This window comes from Phascolarctos cinereus, unplaced genomic scaffold, assembly GCF_003287225.1.
Source record: "Phascolarctos cinereus isolate Bilbo 61053 unplaced genomic scaffold, phaCin_HiC Scaffold_5;HRSCAF=322, whole genome shotgun sequence".
Classification (NCBI taxonomy): Eukaryota; Metazoa; Chordata; class Mammalia; order Diprotodontia; family Phascolarctidae; genus Phascolarctos; species Phascolarctos cinereus.
The window spans coordinates 327,181,728-327,204,436 of NW_027555958.1; the positions used below are offsets into that span (position 1 = coordinate 327,181,728).

A 22,709-nucleotide genomic window follows, 5' to 3' on the forward strand; every position below is an offset into this window, starting at 1 on the left:
TAGCCAGCCACTTTGAGCTTCATCTTTAAAATGATAGGGCTGGACAAGTTGATGTCTAAGGTTCCTCTCAGCATCTTATTTTGAACAGTGTGTGTTTTATCTACACTGTGGAATAACGGAAAGGCTAACAAGAGTGTAGAAATCAATAATCCAACTACAGAACTCCATTCTGTATGTGGAGTTGCGGTGGGATTTAGGGGAAACGTTTAGACTCTGAGTTGTTCTAAAATCTCTTCTCTCCTGGGTCCCCAAATCTCACGCCCAGCTGAAGCCCCTTTATTTCTCACTATGCTTTCTTTCTCTTAGCCTCAGTCTTGGCTGGACCTGGCCCTGCTTCATTTCTTTTCTTGATTGTCTGCTGCATGATCTCCCAACAACGCTGCCAAAATTCATAATTATAGTGGGCGCTCAGTTCATATCTCGATCTCCTAATTCTTGGGAAGATCCCAGTACTGTCTCATTACAAAACTCTAACCTCTCCCCATCTTCCTACCTAGACTATCTCCTTCCCCCACAACTTTCTCCCCACCTCCTGTCTCCAGACTAATTACCTCAGAGAGCCAGAATTCAAAGTCCCGGATGCCAGTGTTGAATCTCTGCTGTCTGCTTGCCTCATTCAGCTTCTGCCCTTTGTCTTTGGTTTTCTCCAGCAGGTAGTTCCAGTGTTCATTCAGCTTAGACAGTCTTTCCTGCCACAGATATATATGCGTATATGTATACATGTATATTACATATGTGCATATGTACACATACATGTATATCTGTATACAGCTGTAGAGATACAGATACATGCATGTATATGTAGATTGTGTTTTGTCTGCATGCATGCATGTGTATGTGTGTATATGTGTTTATAGAGATGTAGATATCTATATATCTATACATCTATCTCTATCTATCTGTCTATCTATATGTATGTATGTATATATGTATATGGTCCTTGATGTTATGTGGGAACCAGACCCTTGGAGAGTCTGAGAGAACGATGGGGGTGGAGGGAGTAACTGGGAAGGAGAGAGATATTCCTTTCTCTTTTTAGGCTACTGGTTCTAACACTAGGAGTCAAATTGACTAGGAAAATAGAAAAGGGTGTTGAGGAGGAGTTCTGAACTGGTCCTTTGAACACAGAGCATGCTCAGCATAGATGGTTGTAATGGCAGTCTAGTTTTACAAATGTGAGATCAAGTTGATTATGGAAATCTCAAATATTGTTGTGGGGAAAGGGACAAAAGGTGTGTGATTCTATGATGAAAAAGCCTCAGAGCCTCAGGTCTCCTACATGCAATAGATAGGAATGCTAACTAAATCATTCCTAGAAATAGGAAGGAATTTTAGACCATCTGCCTTCTTAGGAATGCATAAATTCCCTACACCCAGCCCCCTGCCATGACCTGAGGGCATTACCCCTATACCTTCACATCTTCCTCCTGGCCATCACATGCTTCCCGATCAATAAGGGAGTTCCCTAGATTGATGATACTTTCAACTTGGTCAGTCCGGCCATAGACTTCATTTTCAAATGTCTGATGCTTCAAGTACTTTCTCTGGAGACAAGACAGAGGCAACAGTATTAGCAACCTACCTGGAAAAGGAGGGTATAAGGGATTCTCCACATTCATTGGGAAAGGCCCCCTAGGCAAATCATCCACGTGAAGGATTTCTAGGGGTTGGTGGCCTCTCTTGGGTATAGAAACCCTTCATTACTTAGACTGAGTAATACCAGAGAGCAAGGCCAGTGTGCCTCTTCCTCTGGATCTCTCAATTCTCCTCCTTTTATTCTTATCTAGGTTGTTCAGTATTCAAGGAATGGCTGAATGATTAATAGATTACATTTAGGAAATGGCCCCATGCCCAGAAATTTAACTAACCACCATGAACCAACCTGGATATTAGTGGGATCTTTGTAGGACTCATCACAAGCTGTGGGCAGCATCTCACTGATCCAGTCTTCCAGATCTTCAATGTCACGGTAGAACTGTTTTAGGTCTGCATAATCCCCAAGCTTGGCTCTATCTGCAATCATCTGTCCTTTGAGAGCATTCCACCTGATGTAGGAGGCCAACCAAGGTCACTCTTCTACCTCAAAATCCTTCCCTAGGGAACCCTGGTTCCCCTCTTGCCCTCACTTCTATTTATGTTCCAATTTGGGCCTTTCCTTTCTTGTATGTTTCAAACATACCTGTTCAAAGCCCTTTCATTCTTTCATCCACTTCCTTATTTCCATTTTGGGCATAGTCCTAAAATATCCTCCTTGACCTTAAAAACAAACTATCAGCTAGATGGTGCAATACACAGAATGCTAGACTTTGGGTCATGACAACCTGAGTTTGAATCCTGCCTCTGACACTTTAGATCACTGTGTGATCCTCGATAGGTTGCATAGTCTCTCTGTTCCTCAGTTTCCTCATCTGTAAAATAAAGATAATAGCATCTACATTGCAGGGTTATTGCGAGAATACTGAAATAACATTTGTAAAGCTGTTTGCAAACTTTAAAATGCTATATAAATTCTATCTAGTGTTATTCAGATTGTTCCCCAATGACTACCTCTTCTACTAATCTTCTCCAAATTAATCATAGGAAAGCAGTTGCCCTTGATTGCAAACCTTTTGGGAGAGAGGGCTAGTATCTTCCCTCTATCGACTCAAGTACCTTCATCTCAGAATTTGGCCATTTCAGGTAAAATGAGAAGTGATATTTCCCTTAGCCCTCACCACTTCTGTCCTTACTTCCAGGACAATAAAACACCATCTCTTATCTGGAAATTTAGATTAGCACACCTATAAGGCTAATCCTAACAGGAGCTAGCCATTGTTCCTGTGGAATACATAAGACACCTTCAAGATGGAGAGAAAGGAGAGACTACTTTCTTTTTTTTTTTGTATGTTTGTTTTGGGTTAGGGCATGGGGTTAAGTGACTTGCCCAGGGTCACACAGCTAGTAAGTTTCACACAGCTAGTAAGAGTTATGTGTCTGAGGTCAGATTGAACTCAGGTCCTCCTGAATCCAGGGCCGGTGCTCTATCCACTGCACCACCTAGCTGCCCCTGACAGACTACTTTCTTAAAGGTGATACGCTGTGACTATATATGTATATGTATATGTGTATATATATATATATATACATATATATATATGTATATATATATATGTATATATATGTGTATATATATATATATATACATATATATATATGTGTATATATATATATACTATCTATGTTGCTTTAATAAAAGTTCTACTGGCCTGCTATGAGAAAGCCATGGTCCTTTTACCATCACACTCTCTTTGTTCAGGATGACAGTTCAACCCAATGCCCCCATGTTTCACTCTAAAGTGCTCTTAGCCTTGGAATATTAAATTTATTTTTATTGAGTTATTGGTCTTAATATTCTTCCTGTATGCATGTTATACAATTGGTCATTACAGAGGCTGGATTACCATTATAAAAGGGAATCCTGAATTATATGTGAAGTTAGACTACAACAATTTCTTCAAACAACTAACTAATGACTAACATCTATTAATTCAGCAAACAATTATTGAACATCTTCTAAGTGCAGTTTCTGGTGTTGGGTCTAAATTATCTTCATGGCTCCATTCCAACTTGTAAAGGACAAACAGCAGCAAACACAGAATTCTATGAATGATTTTTTTAAAAATGAGACCCCCTCCAATAAATGCCAACAAATGAAGAGGTTGTAACTGTGAAGCTCATTATGTACAATTATTAGTTTGATCAATATACAGTGCCCCAGTACCTAGCACAGTGCCTGGCATATAGTAAGCACTTAAAATTTTATTGACTGATTGACTATTTGTGGAAAGTCTCATAGGCAAGACCAGCATCATGCATGACTTGGCATTTATTAAAGGCTTCTTGGTAATGAAAATGACAGAGATGGGAGCAGTAGTTTATTCCCAGAACCCACCTCTTTCTCCCACTCATCTCTCAAAGTAAGCCTCCTCTTTTGCATATCTCATTTAAAATATCCCTATGACTGTCTGGGAGCTCTTTTCTCCTCTCAGGCTTTAGTCCTTAGCCAGAGGTGATCTCTCCCTCCTGGTAGATCACAAGGGCAGGGATTTAAGGCTATAAAGGACCTCAGAGTTCACCTATTTTGATCTCTTCATTGTGTAGGAAACTGAGGTCCAGAGAGGTAAGTTCAAGGTCACATAGTTAGTAAATATTGAACAGAGATTCCAACAAAGGTCCTTGGACTCAGAATTAAGTACTCTTCCCATTCATGGCACAGTGCTGCTTTCTGCACTTTCCCACTTCTCTTTGTATGCTGGCTCCTCATGTTTGTGCCTCATTCTGCCTGCAAGATCACATGGCATTTGAAGGCTGGGGCTGCGTTGCACTCATTTTTGTCTGTGCTTCAGTACCTAGCACAAAGTGCTATGAGAAAAAAGAACTCAGGAAATTTATGTGGAATTGAATAGAATTCTCAGAATCAGTGGTGCCCAACCTGGTCTCAAGTTCTAGGGATATTGCTTCATGTAGGTCTAGGATTCTAAGATGTTCCATCTGCTCTCTCTCTCTCTCTCTCTCTCTCTCTCTCTCTCTCTCTCTCTCACTCACACACACATACACACACACACACACACACACACACACACACACACACACACACACACCCCAGATGACATTCAGGCTGCTGCTGCTCAGCATTTCTGAAGTCTGTGTTTCCTTCATTTCTACTCCTCCTTCCAGCTTCTCTTACACAGTCCTCTCTCATTCAAATCCATTTCAATTACAAGTCATATCATCATCTCCCTGAAGTCATGGTCATGTTCGAGAATGAAAGACAAACCACACACAGTCACCCAGAGGGGAGCAAAGCTAGACTTGAAATGTGGGTATGTGAGGCCTAGTTAGATCACTGTGACATTGCTTGGGTAAGTCATTCATCCTCTTTGGGTCTCAATTTCCTTTTCTGTAAAACAAGGGCTGAGAGCAGATGCTTTAAAATCTCTGTTAGCTCTAAAGTCAATTTTTCTATGAAATAGTGGATGTGGAGATATTCACTAGGGGAAAGTGAAAGGGGTTTTGCCACAGGGCACCTACATCCAGGGAGAGGTGAGACACACATTTCTTACCTTACCTTGAGGTCCAGTATAGGCCTAAACCATCACAAAACAACTTTCCCCAGCTTAATGCCTCCATATCCATCCCAGGCCCCCTCTCATAAATTCTTATATTCTCCTGAATCCCCATGAGGACAAAAATAAAACCATTCCTTTTCCTAGATCACATTCATATTTGCACTGTTCCCAGGGCCAATGTTTCGCCAATATATGCCCTGCACCTCAACCATTCTTGTCTCAGGTGAAAACATTCCTAGGGCAGAGGGTAGTTTTGGACTCTTTCATAGTTAGGCCAATGAGTTGTACCAGAGTTTACTATGGATTAAAAAGCAAGTAAGGATGCTAATTACCTCCCCAAACCAAGGTCTTAAGGGCAGGGCTTTTTAAAGATGTTCATCTTTTTTATCTCTAGCACAATACTTGGAACAAAATCGATGCTTAATAAATGCTTGTTGATTGACTGGCTATCCATCTGACCCCACCTAGAAAACAATCTTGGAGAGAGAAACCATTGGCCACCAAAAACCACCTATCATAGAAGGAAATGACTGGTGATGCCTCACCTGTCCAGCAGTCTTCGGAGCCGGTCAGCAATCTCTTCCTTCGCATAGTGGTCGTCATCTATCAGTCGTTCTGCAAAACTTTTCAAGGCATTGATCTTTTCTTCCTGGACAAAGGAAAAGTAAGAGGCAACATGGTGAGAGGGAAAGAAGGTTGAGTTGGGAGTCAGGGTACCTGGGTCAAATCCCAGCTATGATTGCAATAGTCATGTGACTATGGTCATTTGACTTTGTATTTCTAAGGCTCAGTTTCTTCATCTAGCACTATAGATAGGGATCAAACACTATAGTTACAGAGTCACAGAAAGGAAATTGATTTGTATGGCATAGATACTCCACCCCATCCCCAAGCCTTAAATGGGAAACCAAGCCCTCCTTCCTAGACCATCCTGCTTGTTTATATCTTGGGAAAAGGGAACAGGTCCTTTCTGTCTGCTCTGTTGATGATGCTGAAGTAGCACTGGGCTTTGCCATTAATCCTACAACTGAACTTTTCTATATGAGCTGAAGGCCCCATTAGAATGTATGCTCCTTGAAGGCAGGGACTGTCTAGCTGTTCATTTTGCATTGTTATTTTGCATTTCCTTATTGTATTCCTTTTTGTATGCACAGGGCTTAACATCTAGAAAGCACTTATTAATGCTTCTTTATTAATTCATTAGTTTTCAGAATGCACTGGGTAGACACAAAAACAACCCTATACCTTTTCTTCCTTCCTTCCTTCTTCATTTTTTTCCCCTGCCCCATCTGGCTCTGGTTCAGGTTTCAAAAAGCATTTTTTTCCTCCCATTTGCAGACCGTTTAATAACTCTCTTACACAGTTGGCATTCATGATTTTTACTGAATAATATGAAAAATTTACAAGCAACGATCCATAAATCTGCAGCCTGTGTGCATTCTTGAAGAGATGTATGTAAATCATTTTTTAAAAATGATCATATTTAAAATGAGCCAGAGGAGCTTGTGATTTAACGGAATCCTAGAATTCCAGGATGATCTCTTCTATAAGGTGAATAATTTTATAAAAATTCATTTGTTTGGGAAACTGGGATATTCATACATGATATAAATTCATACAGATACACATATACATTTGTTCATATACACATACACCCTAATTTCCCAAATTTTTAGATAATAGATTTTACACACATAGACACATATACATATGTGATACACATGAACATCCTAATTTCACAAATAGGTATATATGAGTGTGCAGATATATGTATACATGATACAGATATAATGCATAGACATATTATAATACATAACATACAGATATTTAACATGTGTGAACTTATGTGTTATATAACATATAGTTTACCTAGCTATAACATACATATATAACATATAAAACATACTGATAGTGATAAATGATAGATTTGTTTTTTTGCTTAACTAAAGGTTTACTTAAGTTGTGAGTTTCCCTATGCATCTTTATGTTCTAGATATGCGAAGAAAATTTAGAGGAACTGCATAATTTTAAGAATTCATGAAATCTATTCTAACTATGACTTAGTTATACTCCAAACCCTAATCTGAATGGGGATCTGAGTTGGCCAGCACCTACATAACTAGGGAAGCTGGAAACACTTATCCTTTAATTCAAGAGGCAATGTGACTTCCAAATTCAAGCCTCAGTGAGATCCCTAAGTACCCTATATCAAATGAATATGAATATTGTCCATTTCCTTGCTTTTAATGCTTTTTAATCTAGGCCCAGACCTCTATCCACTGCAGCCACTTAGTAAGAGGCCACTATGTGGTTGCAGTGGATAGAGCTCTGGGCCTGGATTTAGGAGGACCTGAGTTTAAATCTGGTTTTGGACACTTACTAGCTGTATGACCCTGAGCAAGTCACTTAACCTCTTCCTCCTGCCTCCTTTTCTTCTGTAAAATGGGGATTATAACAACACCTATCTCCTAGGGTTGTTGTGAGGATCAAATGAGAGGATATTTGTATAGCACTTAGCACTGTGCTTGGTCCATAGTAGGCCTTTAACAAATGCTTCTTTCCTTCTTTAATATTTAGAGAATATTAATATTAAGATTTCCTCACAACAAACTAGAGAGATAGGTAGTACAAGTGTTCATTTCCTCATTTACAGATAGGGAAACTGAGGTTTGGAGAAGATCATAGGATTTAGAGATTGAAGGGAACTTAGAAATAAGTCCATCTAATTTTACAAATGAGTACAATGAGATTCAAAGAGCCTGAGTCACTTGAGCAAGATGTCCAAGTAAATCAGTCATGGAACTGGGATTCAAAAGTCAGTTGTCTTGATTCCATGTCTAGTTATCACTCTACCATACTGTGCCACCTCTCAGACAATCACGAATGTGACTCTAGCTGCCTCTGTCTCTGCATTTTCTTGTTCCTAGCTGTTAAACAGATTGTTTAGGAGACATGCTCTGGTCTCATTCTAGCTTCCCAAATTCTACTACTGTAGGCTAAACCTTCATGCAGGCATAGCCAAAGGCACCCAGAGGGTCAAGATATAGAGAAACAGTTTGGTCTGTATACCTGGGCATTGATTGCCTTATCTAAATCATCACGCTTCTTCATCAAGGCCTCCAGACTATCTAGGGAGCTTTTGTCCTCTGTCCTCAGGGAACTCTCTCGGGCCACCATCCAGCTCTCTGCTTGATCACAGTCTCCCTGGAATAGCTGTGGGTATCAAAAGGGAAAAAATCTGTTAATATTTCTATAACACAGTCTTTTCGCCAACAACGACAGTGGAGTCATCCCATTCAGAAGTCAACATCACAGTTCCTGATGTGCTTCATGAAGAAATAGGATTAACATCAAGGAAAACAAACTTCTCATTCTAGAATTTAAAGCTCTTCACAGCCTAGCTATCTTTCCAGTCTTAATTCTCTCATTCCACTTTTCTATCTTCCTTCTTTCCTCCCTCCATCCTAGAGCTTCCCTCAGTGCCTGGGACCTTGTTATCCTAGAACATCCATCCACCCCTGCAGATTCTTAACCTGGAACACCCCTTCTCCCAGCTATAAGTTCCTATTGGAGTTCTTATTCCATTTTGGGGGGAATGTTCTAGGCTGGCCTTCATTCCCTCCTGGTGCTATTCCTGGTTTCTGAACTTCTACCCTCTATACTTTTCAGCTCCCTTTCATATATTGTCTTTCTTAGTAGAAGGTAAGCTCCTTGAGGGCAGGGAATTTCTTTTTTCTTTTAGCTTGTATTTGAATCTCTAGCACTTAGCACAGTGCCTGGCACATGCTAAGAACTTAATAAGCCCTTCCTTCCTTTCTTCCTTCTTTCCTTCTGTCCTTCCTTCCTTTTAGAATATAGTGGAAATCATAATTCAACATACTTGAGTACATCGTCACCCTACTCTCTAGCCAATTTAATCCTCTTCTTGTTTGGCTCTTTTGTCTATAGTTTGAGGAAGAGGGGGTCAAACCTGAGGTTAAGAGGAATTATCAACTCACAAAAGGGATAAACAAGAGCTGAATCATCATAAACAGCAGAGGAAGGCCAGTGTTCTAGGAAGATATGACAGCGAATATCGATTGTATATGTGTGATGAATCAAAGCCAAGACCCAGTGAAATTGGCTATACCTGGAAATCCAGACATTGATCAAGCATCTTCTTTCTTCGCTCCCAAGATTTCTCCAGATCATCTCTCTCAAGTTTCACATATTGTAGCTTCCCTTCTATCTCAGGGCCAGCCCGGTGCCCACTGCTCAGAAGGTCTATACCAAAGTCTTCCAGGGCCTGGAAAGCAGGATCCTCAGCCTTCATCTCATCATAGTGTTCCTACCAGTTGGGAGGAAGAAACCATTTACATCAGAAGATGAGCCCAGCCAGAACCAAAACAGACACATCAAAGGAAAATATCACTGATGGATATGGCCCTACCTGGTGTCTCTCTAGTAAGATTTCAGTTCCTGTAAGGTCTTCAGCCAATTCTGCTGATGACACAGGGCCACGGATGCCACTGATCCATGACAGTATTTCCCTATGGAAACAAACATTTGTATCCATAAAGTGAAATGGGAAGAGACCTGTCCATTCTTGATACAAGTGACAGAAGATGGCCCAAGGTAGAGCCTGGGGGGGGGTATGTCTCTAATTAGGGGGCGTGTTGTGAATAATGGTCTAGCAAAGGAGACTGAGAAGGAGTAGAAGTAGTGATGGCCAATTAGGAAGAGAACCGAGAGGTTCTTGAAAACCCAGAAGGAATTAAGGATCCAGGAGACCTGGGCATTCCACAGTGTCAAATGCTGCAGAGAGATCAAGAAGGGCAATGAATGAGAAAAGACCATTAGATCTTCAGAAGCCAATTGTGAAACCTGTTTCTTACTCTCCTTATAACTCCTCTCATAACACGTCACATTTTAATAGCTCTTTAAGATTCCCAATTAACTTTCCTCATAGCAACTCAGTAATCTAGGTAGTATGACTGAGTGGCTTTGGAATGTCATGGAAAGGGTATGAAATTTGGCACTAAAAGACATAGGTGTCAAATCTAGATTTATGTGTATTACTCATAGGAACTTTGGCAAGTTCCTTGACTTTGCTGGGCTTTAGTTCCTCCATTTGTAAACTAGACATAATAAAATTAATATTTTTGTGGAGTCCAACCCCTCCTAAAATCATAGGATCATGGATTTAAAGCCAGAAGGCACCTTAGAGGCCATCTAGTAAGTCTACCTGGTCAGAGTCTCAGAGAGGTAGGTGACTCAGAGTTGGGATTTGAAACTGGGTCTCTTAATTTCTGCTTGTGGGTTCTTTCTTCTAGACCCAATCACTTGATATTTTGACAAGTAACCTGCATTTATTTTTGGTACCCTTTCTAAGTAATGGCAATCCCTTTAGACCTCAGCGTTGTCACAGATCAGAGAAGTGCCCTGGGCAGGAACAATATTCCATCCATATTGGTCATCCATGTGTAATGGTCACCCCCCCCTTCCCTGCTCCAGACAAGTAGCTCTGCCCCTCACCTGGCTTGATTGAGGAATAAGTAGAGCTTCTGTGCCTCACTCAAATCATCCTTTCTTTCTTCTGTGTGCCGAAGCAAGTTATCCCAGGCCCCTTCAAGTTCGGTCCGCTGCCGCCGCAAGTCATCAGTGGCATCTGGGTGGGACTCAATGAGCCTCTCTGCTGTTTCTCCTAAAGTAGTCACCTAGGAAAGTGCCAGAACCCTGCTCATCAAAAGCCACTCATCTAGGAGATCATGTCCTACTATAGCAAGCAGTTAGCATGTTACTTAGGTCCAGCCGTCAGGTGCTCTTGTGAACACACCCATCCAGTTCTACAGATTGAGTACACTATCCTCGCATTCCCGTGGCTTTCATGAGAAATGCCAGTGAGGTAAATATGAAAAAATCATTTTCAAATTAATTAAAATAGCAGTAATAACTGTTATATTTGCATAGCACATTATATTCAAAGTACTTTCACATGTTATCTTTTTATATAATTAATAATAACTAGCATTTATATGGCACTTTAAGGTTTACAACACATTTTACAAATATTTGATCAACACATCTCATTTGATCCTCATAACAACCCTCTGAGGTGGGTGCTATTACTATCTTTATTTTATAGATGAGGAAATTGAGGTAAACAGAGGTTAAGTGACTTGCCCAGGGTATTATAGCTAGTATATGTATGAGGCCAGATTTGAACTAAGGTCACCCTGACTCCATATCTAGTGTTCTATCCACTGTGACACCTAGTTATTAAATTGGTAGAGATAGAAAGGGCAGCCACAACTAGAATATGGTTTTGCAAGAGTAAACCTTGCTCAAATGGAACCTCTTTCATATACTATAAGAGTATATAATTATGTCAGTGTTAGCATGTCCACTCTGGTAAATTGTAATCCTTCTACAATGTAGTCTTCTGGCTTGCTATGGCCAAAAAAGAAAACAAAAAGCATTATGTCTACAGCCAGGCACCTTATGACAAGTCTCTTGAAAAACTACTAGATGCTCAGGCAATAATAGACAGATAGCCTATCACTGGACTTATATTTCAAGTCCTTCCAGCTTGGAAGGTCCTGAAAGAGTTTACAATCTACTAGAATAGCATTTGAGAAGTCAGGGTCAATTCCATACCATTCAGAAGGAACATAATATATAAAAGAGGTAATAGAATAACACTGATTATTAAGAGAATATGTCATGCTTATGTGAGGAATCTAGGAATTTAAAGGGGGGATAATAAAAATGCATAAAAATCAAGGAAGAGAAAAACAGAAATTATTTAGTCATAGGAATATATACTACAAACCACTTATGCAGAAGGAAGAATTAGAATAGCAGTTCAGGAAACATATTCCAAATCTATCTTGGAAGGAGCCCCAGAAGACTTTAATTATCTTGACAATTGCTATAGCTTTCTCTCTCTCACTGCCAAAAACTAAGCAGTGAAAAATCTGTGACATGCATTAATGATAATTTCATCCTTCAAAAGTTGAGGGAAGCACCAAAGATAGCTGTCCTTCTGGACCTGGTTCTGACCAACAATTTCAGTTCAGAGTTGCTGAGGTAGAAATAATGGAAACCTTGGCAGCAGCAAGAGTCTGTGATTTCATAGAATTTATGATGGAAAAGGAGGTGTGGGATGGTAAATACTCTAGATTTGGAGACAGCAAATTTAAAGAGTTCAGAGGAAGGATAAGAAAGATCCAATAGACTGATATTTTGTAGAGGAAGTTGGCCTGAGGGTAGAAAGTTTCAGGAAGAAAAAAAAAAGGAAACAAAAAAATTTACATGATAACTTTATTATACATTTAAAAGGAATAACAAGTTATACATAATAGATTTGCATTTTTGTGTGCAATCATCTTTTTTTTTAATTATACTGTTATGGAAATGCTTGTTGTATTCCATAAATTAAAAATAAAATTACTAAAAATAGAAATCTCAAGACAAGTACAAAAGTGTTCTTGTGAGCAGGGAAGTTGATGGAGTCTAGTGGCAAGAGGAATGTCATGTGGGAGATGGTTTAGATTTGTTCTGTTTGTCCCCAGAGCTCAAAGGCAAGAGGGAAGGGTGGAAGATGGAAGGCATATTCTGGCTTCCTAACCACTAAAACTGTCTAAAAGTTATATGGGCTGCCTTAGGGGGTAAGCAGTGTATTGCACCTCACTGGAGGTATTCAAGCAAAAAGCTGCATAATTAATTATTGCAGGTGTCATGCAAGGGATTCTTGGTCAGGTACCAGTTGGACTAGACAATTACTAAAATTCCTTCTACACCCCCAACCTACCCCTTCGTGGAGGTGGGAGGTCTATGAGTGTTATACATTGCACATGTTTGCAGTCTTTCTCAATGTATTGATCAGTTGTGCTGACTTTTTTTTCTCTCTCTTAAAAAATACTATTTGTCATATGGGTTAGCTCTCAAGGAAGGGGAGGGGGAGGGATAAATGGGATTCATCTTATATGTCTCCAGGGTGATGTAAGAAACTGAAAACATCAATAAGATTTTTTAAAAAGGATTCCTCCTAACTTAGAGTCTGTATTTCTTTGAGAAGAGGAGACATATGGGGAAAATGACAGCTCTCTTCAAGTATGTGCAAGACTGTCATGTGGAATATAACTTAGCCTTGTTTTGCTTGCTCCTGGAGAGCAGAACTAGGACCAGTCATGGCAGTTAAAGGAAGGGATGGTTAAGTTTGAAATAAGGCAAAAGCTTTCTGATAATTAGAGCCTTCCAAAAGTGGAATGGACCACTTGTGTTGAAAGTAGGGGTAAATACCCCTGCATAGGGATGATAAATGAATCCATGGGAGCAAATGAAATCACCTTGTGAAATAAAGACAGAGGGAAAACAGTTGTTTGAGGTACGCATGCAAAGACAGACAACCACTAGATGGGGATGTTGGAGAGGATCGAATAACCTGTGTAAGGATGGAGAAGAATCCCCTTGCAACCCTTAATATTCCATGATCATTATCCCCATTTTAAAGGTAAGAAAGCAATTAAGTGACGTGTCCAAAGTTGCTTTATATTCAGAAAACCTGAATTCTACTTCCAGCTAGTAGTATAACCATGGACAAGTCATTTAACTTCTCTGAACTTCAGGTTTTCCATATGTAAAGTGGAAATAACAATAACTCTTAGTACTATTGGGAAGCTGAAATCGAAGATACTGTACCAGCAGCACTAGGGCAGGTAGGTGGTACAGCAGATAGAGCACTGGGCCTAGAGTCAGAAAGACCTGAGTTCAAATCTAGTCACAGACACTTACTAGTTGCATGATCCTAGGCAAGTCACTTAACCCTATTTGCCTCAGTTCCCTCATGTGTAAAACGAGCTGGAGAAGGATATGGCAAACCACTCCAGTATTTTTGCCAAGAAAACCCCAAATGGGGTCACCAATAGTCAGAAATGACTGAAAATAATTGAACAACGGCAAATATATAGCACTATAGGCATCTACTGTGGGCATCTCCACATTTTTTTCTTGCATTCTCTTCTAAACCCTTTGCAATTTTGGCTTCCTACTTCATCATTCAGTTGAAACCTCTCTCCAAAACTACCAATGATCACTTACTTATAAACCTAAATATCATGCTCATAGATATAGGCAGTAAGCGTTCTGGTTGGTATTATTATTGGGGAGGGTGAGAAGAAGCATTTGCTAAATGCTTACTATATTTTGCAAAACTTTGTACTAAGCACTTTATAGATACTACCTCATTTGAGACTCACAATAACCCTGGGATGTAGGTGCTATTATGATCCCTATCTCACAGTTGAGAAAACTGAGGCAGATAGACATTAAATGACTTGTTCAGGGTCACACAGCTAATAAGTGTCTGAGGTTGGATTTGAACTAACTCCAAGTTCAGCACTCTGTCTAATGTGTCATCTAGCTGTTGTTTCAGTAATAGTAATAGTAACCTATTACTATCGTTCAATAGTTGTTTTTTGTCTCTGTTATGATACAGTAATGTCAGGCTGTGCAACCAGTACCTCTTGGTTATATCTTTAATCACTTGGCTACCTTTTTATTATTGCTGCGTTGTTCAGTAGTTTCAGTTGTGTCTAACTCTTCATTAGACATTCGGAGTTTTCTTGGCAAAGATACTGGAGTAGTTTACCATTTCCTTCTCTAGCTCATTTTACGATGAGGAAGCTGAGACAAACAGGGTTAAGTGACTTGCCTAGGATCACACAGCTGGTAAGTCTCTGAGGCTGGGTTTGAACTCACAAAGATAAGTCTTCCTGATCACAAGCCCAGTGCTCTATCCACTGTACCATTTTGCTGCCCAGATCCACTTCAGGCACTTAAAATAAGCCCTAGACAGGGCTTGACTTCCGAGAGGTTTCTGTCATTCTAGGTCAGCTTGAAGTTGGAGAGACATTAGGGAGACTGGCTCTAGAATCCCTAGGGTCTAAATTGTGCATAGGGAAATGGTGGGAGAGGGAAGTTCTAGATCACTCAAGTACAGGGTACTAGTTATTGACCTGTATGAATCCTTTCTTTTTTTTTTTTTTGGTGAGGCAATTGGGGTTAAGTGACTTGCCCAGGGTCACACAGCTAGTAAGTGTCAAGTGTCTGGTCTGAGACCAGATTTGAGCTCAGGTCCTCTGGACTCCAGGGCCAGTGCTCTATCCACTGCACCACCTTGCTGCCCCTGAATCCTTTCTTAAATATGGTTTAAGATTAGGAAAACGAGGGGTAATTTCCTTTGGGGATCACTTTATCTTAGGGGAAAAGGGAAGAGAAGGACGAAAATGAGAAGAAAAGAAACATGAGAATGAAAACATTAGAAATGAGTGGAAGAGCTTTAGATAGGAGCCTGAGCCAGGGAGAAGCCAAAAAAAAAAAAAAGCAGGGCTTGAAGTGAGAATATGACTTGGCTTACTTTTTCTCCAAGAGGTTCCAGGTCCCTCTCAAAAGCATCATGGCGACGCTGAAGTGCCTGAACACTGAACAGATCTGAGCCAGGGTCTGCAGCCTTCAGGGCCTGACTCTTCTTCTCAATGCGTTCTTTGGTATCTTCTGCATCTCTGGGGAATGGGAGAATGAAGAGCTCAGAAAGGAGAGCAAGCAAAAGCCTAGCAAAGTTCAGGTTTATGCTATGGCACTACAAAGAGCTAACCTACCCTGAGCAGAAATGCATAATTAATGCCCCTCCCTCTGCCGCTGCTTATTGTACGAAATGTAAACTCTCATTTGGAAAGCTTCTGCCTGTCTCCTGGGACCTCAGATTTAAAACTGGAAGAAACCTTAGAGGTCATCTTGGTCAATCTTCTTACTGTACAGATGAGGAAACTGAGGCTTGCCCCAGGTCACACAGGTAGTAAGTGGCAGAGCTGAAATTTAAACCTGGATCTTCTAGCTACATGACCAATGTTCCTTCCCCTGTAGCACACTGAGCCTTCCCAAGTGCTTCTCTCCCAGGAAACAAACACAGAACAGTAATTCAGAGTTTGGTTCTATTCTTGATTCTGCCACTAACTAGCTATGGTCTTGGGCAAATCACTTAACCACCTTGAGCCTCAATTTTTTCATCTGCAATATGAAAATAACAGTGCTCATAAGGTTGTAAGGAGTATATGAGATGATAGTGTATACACAGTGCTTTGTAAGCCACAAAGTATTATATTTGTCTTATTAATTGTTATTAATCAAATGAGATCTTTTTCAAGCACTTAGCACAGTGCTGCACACAGTACTGGTGCTTAATAAATGCTTCTTTCCCTCTCTTCCTTCTCCTTCTTATTATAATTTCCAGTGTTGCTATTATTATTAGCTGTTATTATTGTTTTTAAAGTAAGGACATTTGATTAGATAATTTCTGCTTTCTGCTTTAACATTCTGATTTTATAATTCTCTCCTCTCTTGTCATCTCCCAAAGTGTCTTCTTGGATGCCACCACCACTGTCTTTAATAAGCATTTATTAGTTGTCTTCTATTTATAGGGCACTGTGTTAGGCACAAAAGATACAAAAACACAAGAGATATAGTCCCCTACCCCTGAGAGGCTTGCAGTCCATTCAGCAATAATGGATAGATAGATAGAGATGGAGATATACATATGTGTATATATACGCACATGTATATACATATATATGCGCAGACAGATCCATGACAACAGATTAGATAGATGATAGATATACATATATGTACACACATATATACATATATATGCACAGACAGTTCCATGACAACAGATTATAGAGATAGATAGATAGATAGATAGATAGATAGATAGATAGATTAAGTATATGCTAATTAACAGTGAAGTCAGTGTGTGCTAAGTGCCAGCTGAGTATTGCAGACCCAAAGTACTAGTTGTGTGGACACACTGACCACACCCCTGTGCTTCTCCTCCTGTGGTGCTATGGAATCAAGAATAAATGAAAGCAAATGAATCCAGTGTCTGAAATCACTGTAAGAGCCCTTAAAATAAAGTGATTTCCCCCCCATTTCCCCTTGAAGACAGCAGCAAAGCCAGTGTGGTATCTGGTACCCTCTGCTGGCAGTTTCCTGAAATAGACATTTGGTTTTCAACTTTCCCTCTGCATTTTTTCCTTTTTCCTGAGACTAACAGATCACAGAGAGAAAAATAGTTGAGAAAGTGATGTTACTAGGTGAGAAAATAATGCTAAGGAAGGGATAACTACTGTCTTATGAGTAGTTTCCTTTGGGAGTCCCCAGTCAAGGCTACCTCCAGGATTACCTTCAGGATTAAAAAATGGAGTCCTTACCTGTGGAACATTTGGACAGCATGGGCACTGCCCAGCAGCAGGCGCTGCTCCTCTGCAAGCCTCTGCAGGGAGTCCCAGCGGGTATTTAACTCCTAAGAAAGGGAAGACAAACTACATTTCAATTCAATCCCGCGAAAATGGAGCTGGAGAATGAATAGAGTTTGGTGTATGCTTCTGTGTGGGGGTGCAGAGATGGAAGAAGAGGGTCTGATTACCACTATTCTCATGGTTTTCTCTTCCAGAATCAGACTCCTTGAAAAATCTCTGTGTTTGATTCTCCCTTTTGTTATGTAGAAATATTTTATGACCATGGAAGATAGAGAAGTCTCTTCTAATACCTCCTAGACATCATTTGATTGCAGGGCTAAGCTAAAATTCTGGGGGAATTTGCTGACCCTGTATTCAAGGCATTCAGCTATAAATCTCTGAAAAATGCATGGGAAAATATTATTGGTGGTAGGTAGAGTTCAATATTTTACCCTAAGAAAAATTCTGAATCTCTCTACAAAGGTAAAGCACAGGAAATAAGTGAATATTCCCTGGAGAAAATATGTAGGTTTTTCTCTATTCTCCCTACAAACACGGAGAGGTTGTCTTCCACAGCTTTATAACAGCTCAGGTACTCAGCCAGAGAATCAAATAATAACTTTTTGGTTTTATTCTAAACACAGATCCAGTTGAATTAGTTTTCTTTTTAACTTTCCCTCCTTCATCATCCTTTCTCTTTCAAAACCTGGAACAAAAAAGTACCTTTTCCACCAAGCCTGCTTTGATTAACATCATCCCATTCGGATCACTCTTACTTTAGATTTATGGACTATATTTGCACCTTCTATGTCTGCCTTCTTTAGTGAGTGTTCTTAAACCATGTCATGTATATACATTCAACATGTTCAAAATGATCAATCAGGCTATGGACTCCTTGAATGCAAGGCCTCTAACTATGGGGTCTTTGGCAGGGTGGATGCTTAAGAAAAACACTTGTTTGAGAATCTGCTTTAGTAAATTCAGTTTAACAATGGAGAAGTCAAAAATGGGTTGGGCTTCATCTTACTTATCCTGAAATGACTCCCAGTCCTGCCCACTATTATTCCAATCACCATCAAAGCTAATGACACCTAGCCACCAGTCAGTGCTACCCTAGCTCCAAGCTGGGCCCACCACTTTCCCCATTCCCTTGATTGTCCTCTGTACAATGAAAATGAGTGAGATGGGGAGAAATAAGGGTACAAAAGAGCCTAGTCTTGATGGAACAGGAAAAAGAGCAGAGAAGGGGGAGGATCAGTAAGAGGAGAGTGACATTATTCACCTGCTGGATTTCAGCTCCTTGTGGAGTCAAAAGGTCTTCCAAACGAAGATCATCAGCCACCTTGTTAATGTCCCTTAGTCGAGGTTCATTGGACTTCAGGTCCTGGAAGAAAACAAAGAATGAGGGTATGAAGTTACCCAAGGAGAAGAGGTATGGTGCTGTTTTCAGCTTTGTTCCTTCCCAAAGATCTGCCCGCTTGTCGACTCATCTAGAGGAAAGATAGTAGAAGAAGTTGAAGGGATGTGAATCACAAGGAAGCACAAGCTATTAGGGGCTTAGAGACTACCTTTAGGTCTTATCAGGAACTCAGACTTCCCTCTTTCTCCCTCAGCTCAGACTTAGAATGATTACCTACAATGTTGCTTCTCAAACTGGGGATAAGGACCACCTAAGAGGCTACAGAAAAGTTCCAACAGAATTTCAGGAACTTGAATTACTAGAACTACAAAAAGTGTTTTGTGGCCAAGTCAACAAGCATGTGTTAAGTGCCTACTAAGTGTCAGGCAAGTCCCTGCTCTCAAGGGCTCACAATCTAATAGGGAGAGACAGCAAAAAAAACACAAATATTTCCTAACTAGATAGAAACATGACAAATTGGAGTTAATTGGAGAAGGAAAGCACTCATATTATAGGGACTAGAAATAGCTTCTTGCAAAAGGCATAATTTTCAATGATGTTTGAAGAAAGCCAGAGAAGCCAGAAGACGGAGATGAAGAAAGAGAGAGAATTCCAGGCTTGGGACACATCCAGTAAAAATAAGCAGAATTAGGAAATGGAATGTCTTGTTTGAGGAACAGCAGGGAAACCAGTGTTACATGCTGTACATGAAGGAGAATAAGATGTAAGAAGAATGGAAAAAGTGGGAAGGGGCCAGGTTATGAGGGCCTTTAAAAGTTAAACAGAGGAGTTTCTCTTTGAACCAGGAGATAACAGGGAGTGGAGTCACCAGACTTTATTGAATTAGGGCATGACATGACCAAACCCTCACTTAAGGAAGGTAAATTTAATAGCTGAGTGGAGATTAGACAGGAATGGAGAGACTTGGAGCAGGAAGAACAGCTCAAAGGTTATTGCAGTAGTCCAGAGGTGAAGTGATTGAGGTCCTGGACCAGGGTAGTAGCAGTGTCAGAGGAGAAAAGAGGGCATATGGAAGAGATGGGACAAAGGTAGAATCTGAAGGATTGAGAATAGATTAAACATGGGAGAGGGAGAGAGAGAGAGAGAGAGAGAGAGAGAGAGAGAGAGAGAGAGAGAGAGAGAGAGAAAGAGACAGAGAGGGAGAGACAGAGATGGAGACAGAGAGGGAGAGACAGAGACAGAGACAGAGAGACACAGTGAGACACAGAGAGACAGAGACAAAGACAGAGAGAGAGAGAGAGAGAGAGAGAGAGAGAGAGAGAGAGAGAGGAGGGAGAGAGAGAGAGAGAGAGAGAGGTAGCCTTAAAGCAATCAGAATGAACTAATGATCTATCTATTCTTGGTGTTGACAATGCCTATCAAATTAATTAAAGTCCTTTTTGTAGAGAAGAAATGGTGTGTGTGTGTTGAGGGAGGGGTCAGAGGGAGACAATGGGAAGCCTGGGGAAGGTTGCAAGGTATAAAAATTGGTCTCTTCTCACCGTCTGGAAGTCATCGAACTTTTTCTGCAGCTCATGGACATCTTCCAATTCTACCCCAGTGTTCTCTGCTTTCTTCTCTTGGATCCAGTCCAGCATGTCTCCTGCCTCATAGGCTAGCAAGAACTCCTTGTATCTCTGTAGGAGGCGGCGCCGACGTTCTTCTGCCCGCTCCAGGAGGGAATTGTACCTGGGGAAGGGGAACAGATAAATAAACAAACAGAAAGGGTGGTGAGAGAGTTAAGAAGAATCAAAGAAAAAGAGAGGGAAAGGTGAGTTGAGAAAGATAGAGAAGGGAAAAGTGAAAGAAGACAAAGAGGGAATGAGAGAAAGGAGAAAAAACAGAGAGAATAAATGGCTGCTGCAGATGTCAACTTTGTCTTGTGTTGTACACCAAAGACCCCTGGACCACCTGGAAGCACCCTTGAGAGCAGGACCTGGCTTGCCTTTTAAATTGTATCTCCCCCCCCACTTAACACAATGTTTGGCACATAATAAATAGTCAGTAAATGGGGTTTTGTTTGTTTGTTTTAGTTCATTGTTAGAAATAAGGCCCAGGGCAGAATATTGCTCCTTGAACATATCCAGGATAGGCATATTAGGTACAGGTATGGAGCCATCTCTGCCCACTTTCTGATCCTTCGTCCCAATCCCTGAAGTCTTACTGGTTTTCAATTTGTTCCTGGCGCTGGGCAATGTCACTTGGCTCCTCTCGGCGCCGCCGCTCAGCCCGGGGGAGCTCATCCCGGGCCAATCTCCTAACATACACAGCTGGGACAAAGCCCTGCTGATCATCAGCTTCTACCTTCCACCAGTCCTGGAAGAATAACAAAATCCCACACATAGCTGTTAACAAAAGTGACCAAATGGGACACGGTTGGAGAGCATCCCAGTCTCCAGAGACAGGCAGAATCTATTAGCCAGGGTAAGTAGAATACAGTTGAGCATTTGTCTACTTTTTTTTCTAATTTTTTCAAAGAGTTCAAGAGGGAAGTTGGATGGAATACAATGGAATGATAGAATTTCTGAGTTTAAAGGGAATGTTTACATTTCCACTTGAGTAGTAATCTTGTCCACAGCATTGACAAGTGGTCTTCAAGCATCCACTTGAAGACCTCCAGCAATGGAAAAATCACTGTCTTGGGAAGCCACCTATTCCACTTTTGTATAGCTCGAATTCTTATGCTTTTTTCCCTTTTATATTGAGCCCTTCTGATTCTGCAACATATGCACATGGTTCCTAGTTCTTCCCTTTGAGGCCAAGGACAAGTTTAATGCCAATTTTGTGTGAGAGCCCTTTAGATACTTGAAGACAGCTATCATGTATCCCCTGAATTTTACCTTCTCTAGGTTCAACAACCTTAGTCCCTTCAACAAATCCTCTTATTGCATGGTTTGATGTCTATTTTCATGCTGGTGATTCAAGTGCAGTCTAGTTTGTCAACACCATTTCTAAAAGTCCATATGTGGCTTAGGTACCTGGAAACTACCCTGAGCTGGGATTAAATGTCATAGGAATAAGACAAATCTGTTGTCAGATCCTAGGGGGAGTCTTCCACAAAATGGGGCAGACCTGCTGGTGGAAGGAAGGTCAAATTCCATGAGATAGGACATTGGGCTAGACTTCCTGATGCCTAAGACTTATGAGACCAATGATGCAACTAGGATGAGAGGCAAAGGAAAAGGTCATTAGCCAGCTGCTTTTCATTTTCCCAGTATCCTAAGAAAATGTCGGTTACTGTATCTTTACACTTGTGTGAATGCTCTCTGGAAAGGTCCTACCCTGAGGCCCAGAAATTTAACTTTTGGTTGGTAAATTAATCTGTTTACTTGAAGAAAGTGTTGTAAAATGTATGTTTTTATACGCATAAAATATCTGTATGGTCAACAACATCATCTCCTTTGTTTGGTAGAAAAAGAAAATCATTTGGCCACTTAAATAATTAGAGGCAGAGTTGAAAGGAGAACCTAGGTCTTTTAATTTTAAACCTAGGTCTCTTTCTAGGTTCATGGGACCCATACTAACCATTTAAATTCAGCTAAGGACCAATGGCTCAAATTTATATAACACAAGATGCTTTCCTCATAATAATCACAAAGTAGGGAGAACGAGTTTTACCATCCCCATTTTATGGATGAGAGAACTGAAGCTCAGAAAGGTTAAGGGAGACATCAAGAGTCACACAGCAAGTATGAAAGGCAGGATGTGAACCCAGGTGTCCTGGCTCTAACTCCAATGTTCTTCCTACCACTGTCTTCTTAGTAAATCCCAGACCCTTCTGTTCCTCCTTCCTTCCTAGAGATTTGTGAAGATGAATGAATATCAGTTATGAAAACTCTTCAAGAATAAATAGGAATAGTGACTGGGAAAGCATTTCATTGGTATAAGGTAATAGGGTGGTGGGGGTGGGGAGGAAGGAACAAGGGA

At 40.6% G+C, this 22,709-nt stretch overlaps 1 protein-coding gene across 1 annotated transcript in view; it reads right to left on the bottom strand.

Annotated features, from left to right (window-relative positions):
• SPTA1 (spectrin alpha, erythrocytic 1) overlaps positions 1-22,709 on the bottom strand; it is a 103,610-nt gene that overhangs the window by 44,324 nt on the left and 36,577 nt on the right. The window contains 13 exon segments of the mRNA XM_078156189.1: positions 552-689; positions 1,413-1,544; positions 1,883-2,045; positions 5,654-5,757; positions 8,178-8,321; positions 9,238-9,435; positions 9,538-9,637; positions 10,623-10,804; positions 15,508-15,652; positions 17,357-17,448; positions 18,666-18,767; positions 20,285-20,471; positions 20,947-21,098. Coding sequence (XP_078012315.1) covers positions 552-689; positions 1,413-1,544; positions 1,883-2,045; positions 5,654-5,757; positions 8,178-8,321; positions 9,238-9,435; positions 9,538-9,637; positions 10,623-10,804; positions 15,508-15,652; positions 17,357-17,448; positions 18,666-18,767; positions 20,285-20,471; positions 20,947-21,098 — 1,839 coding nt within the window.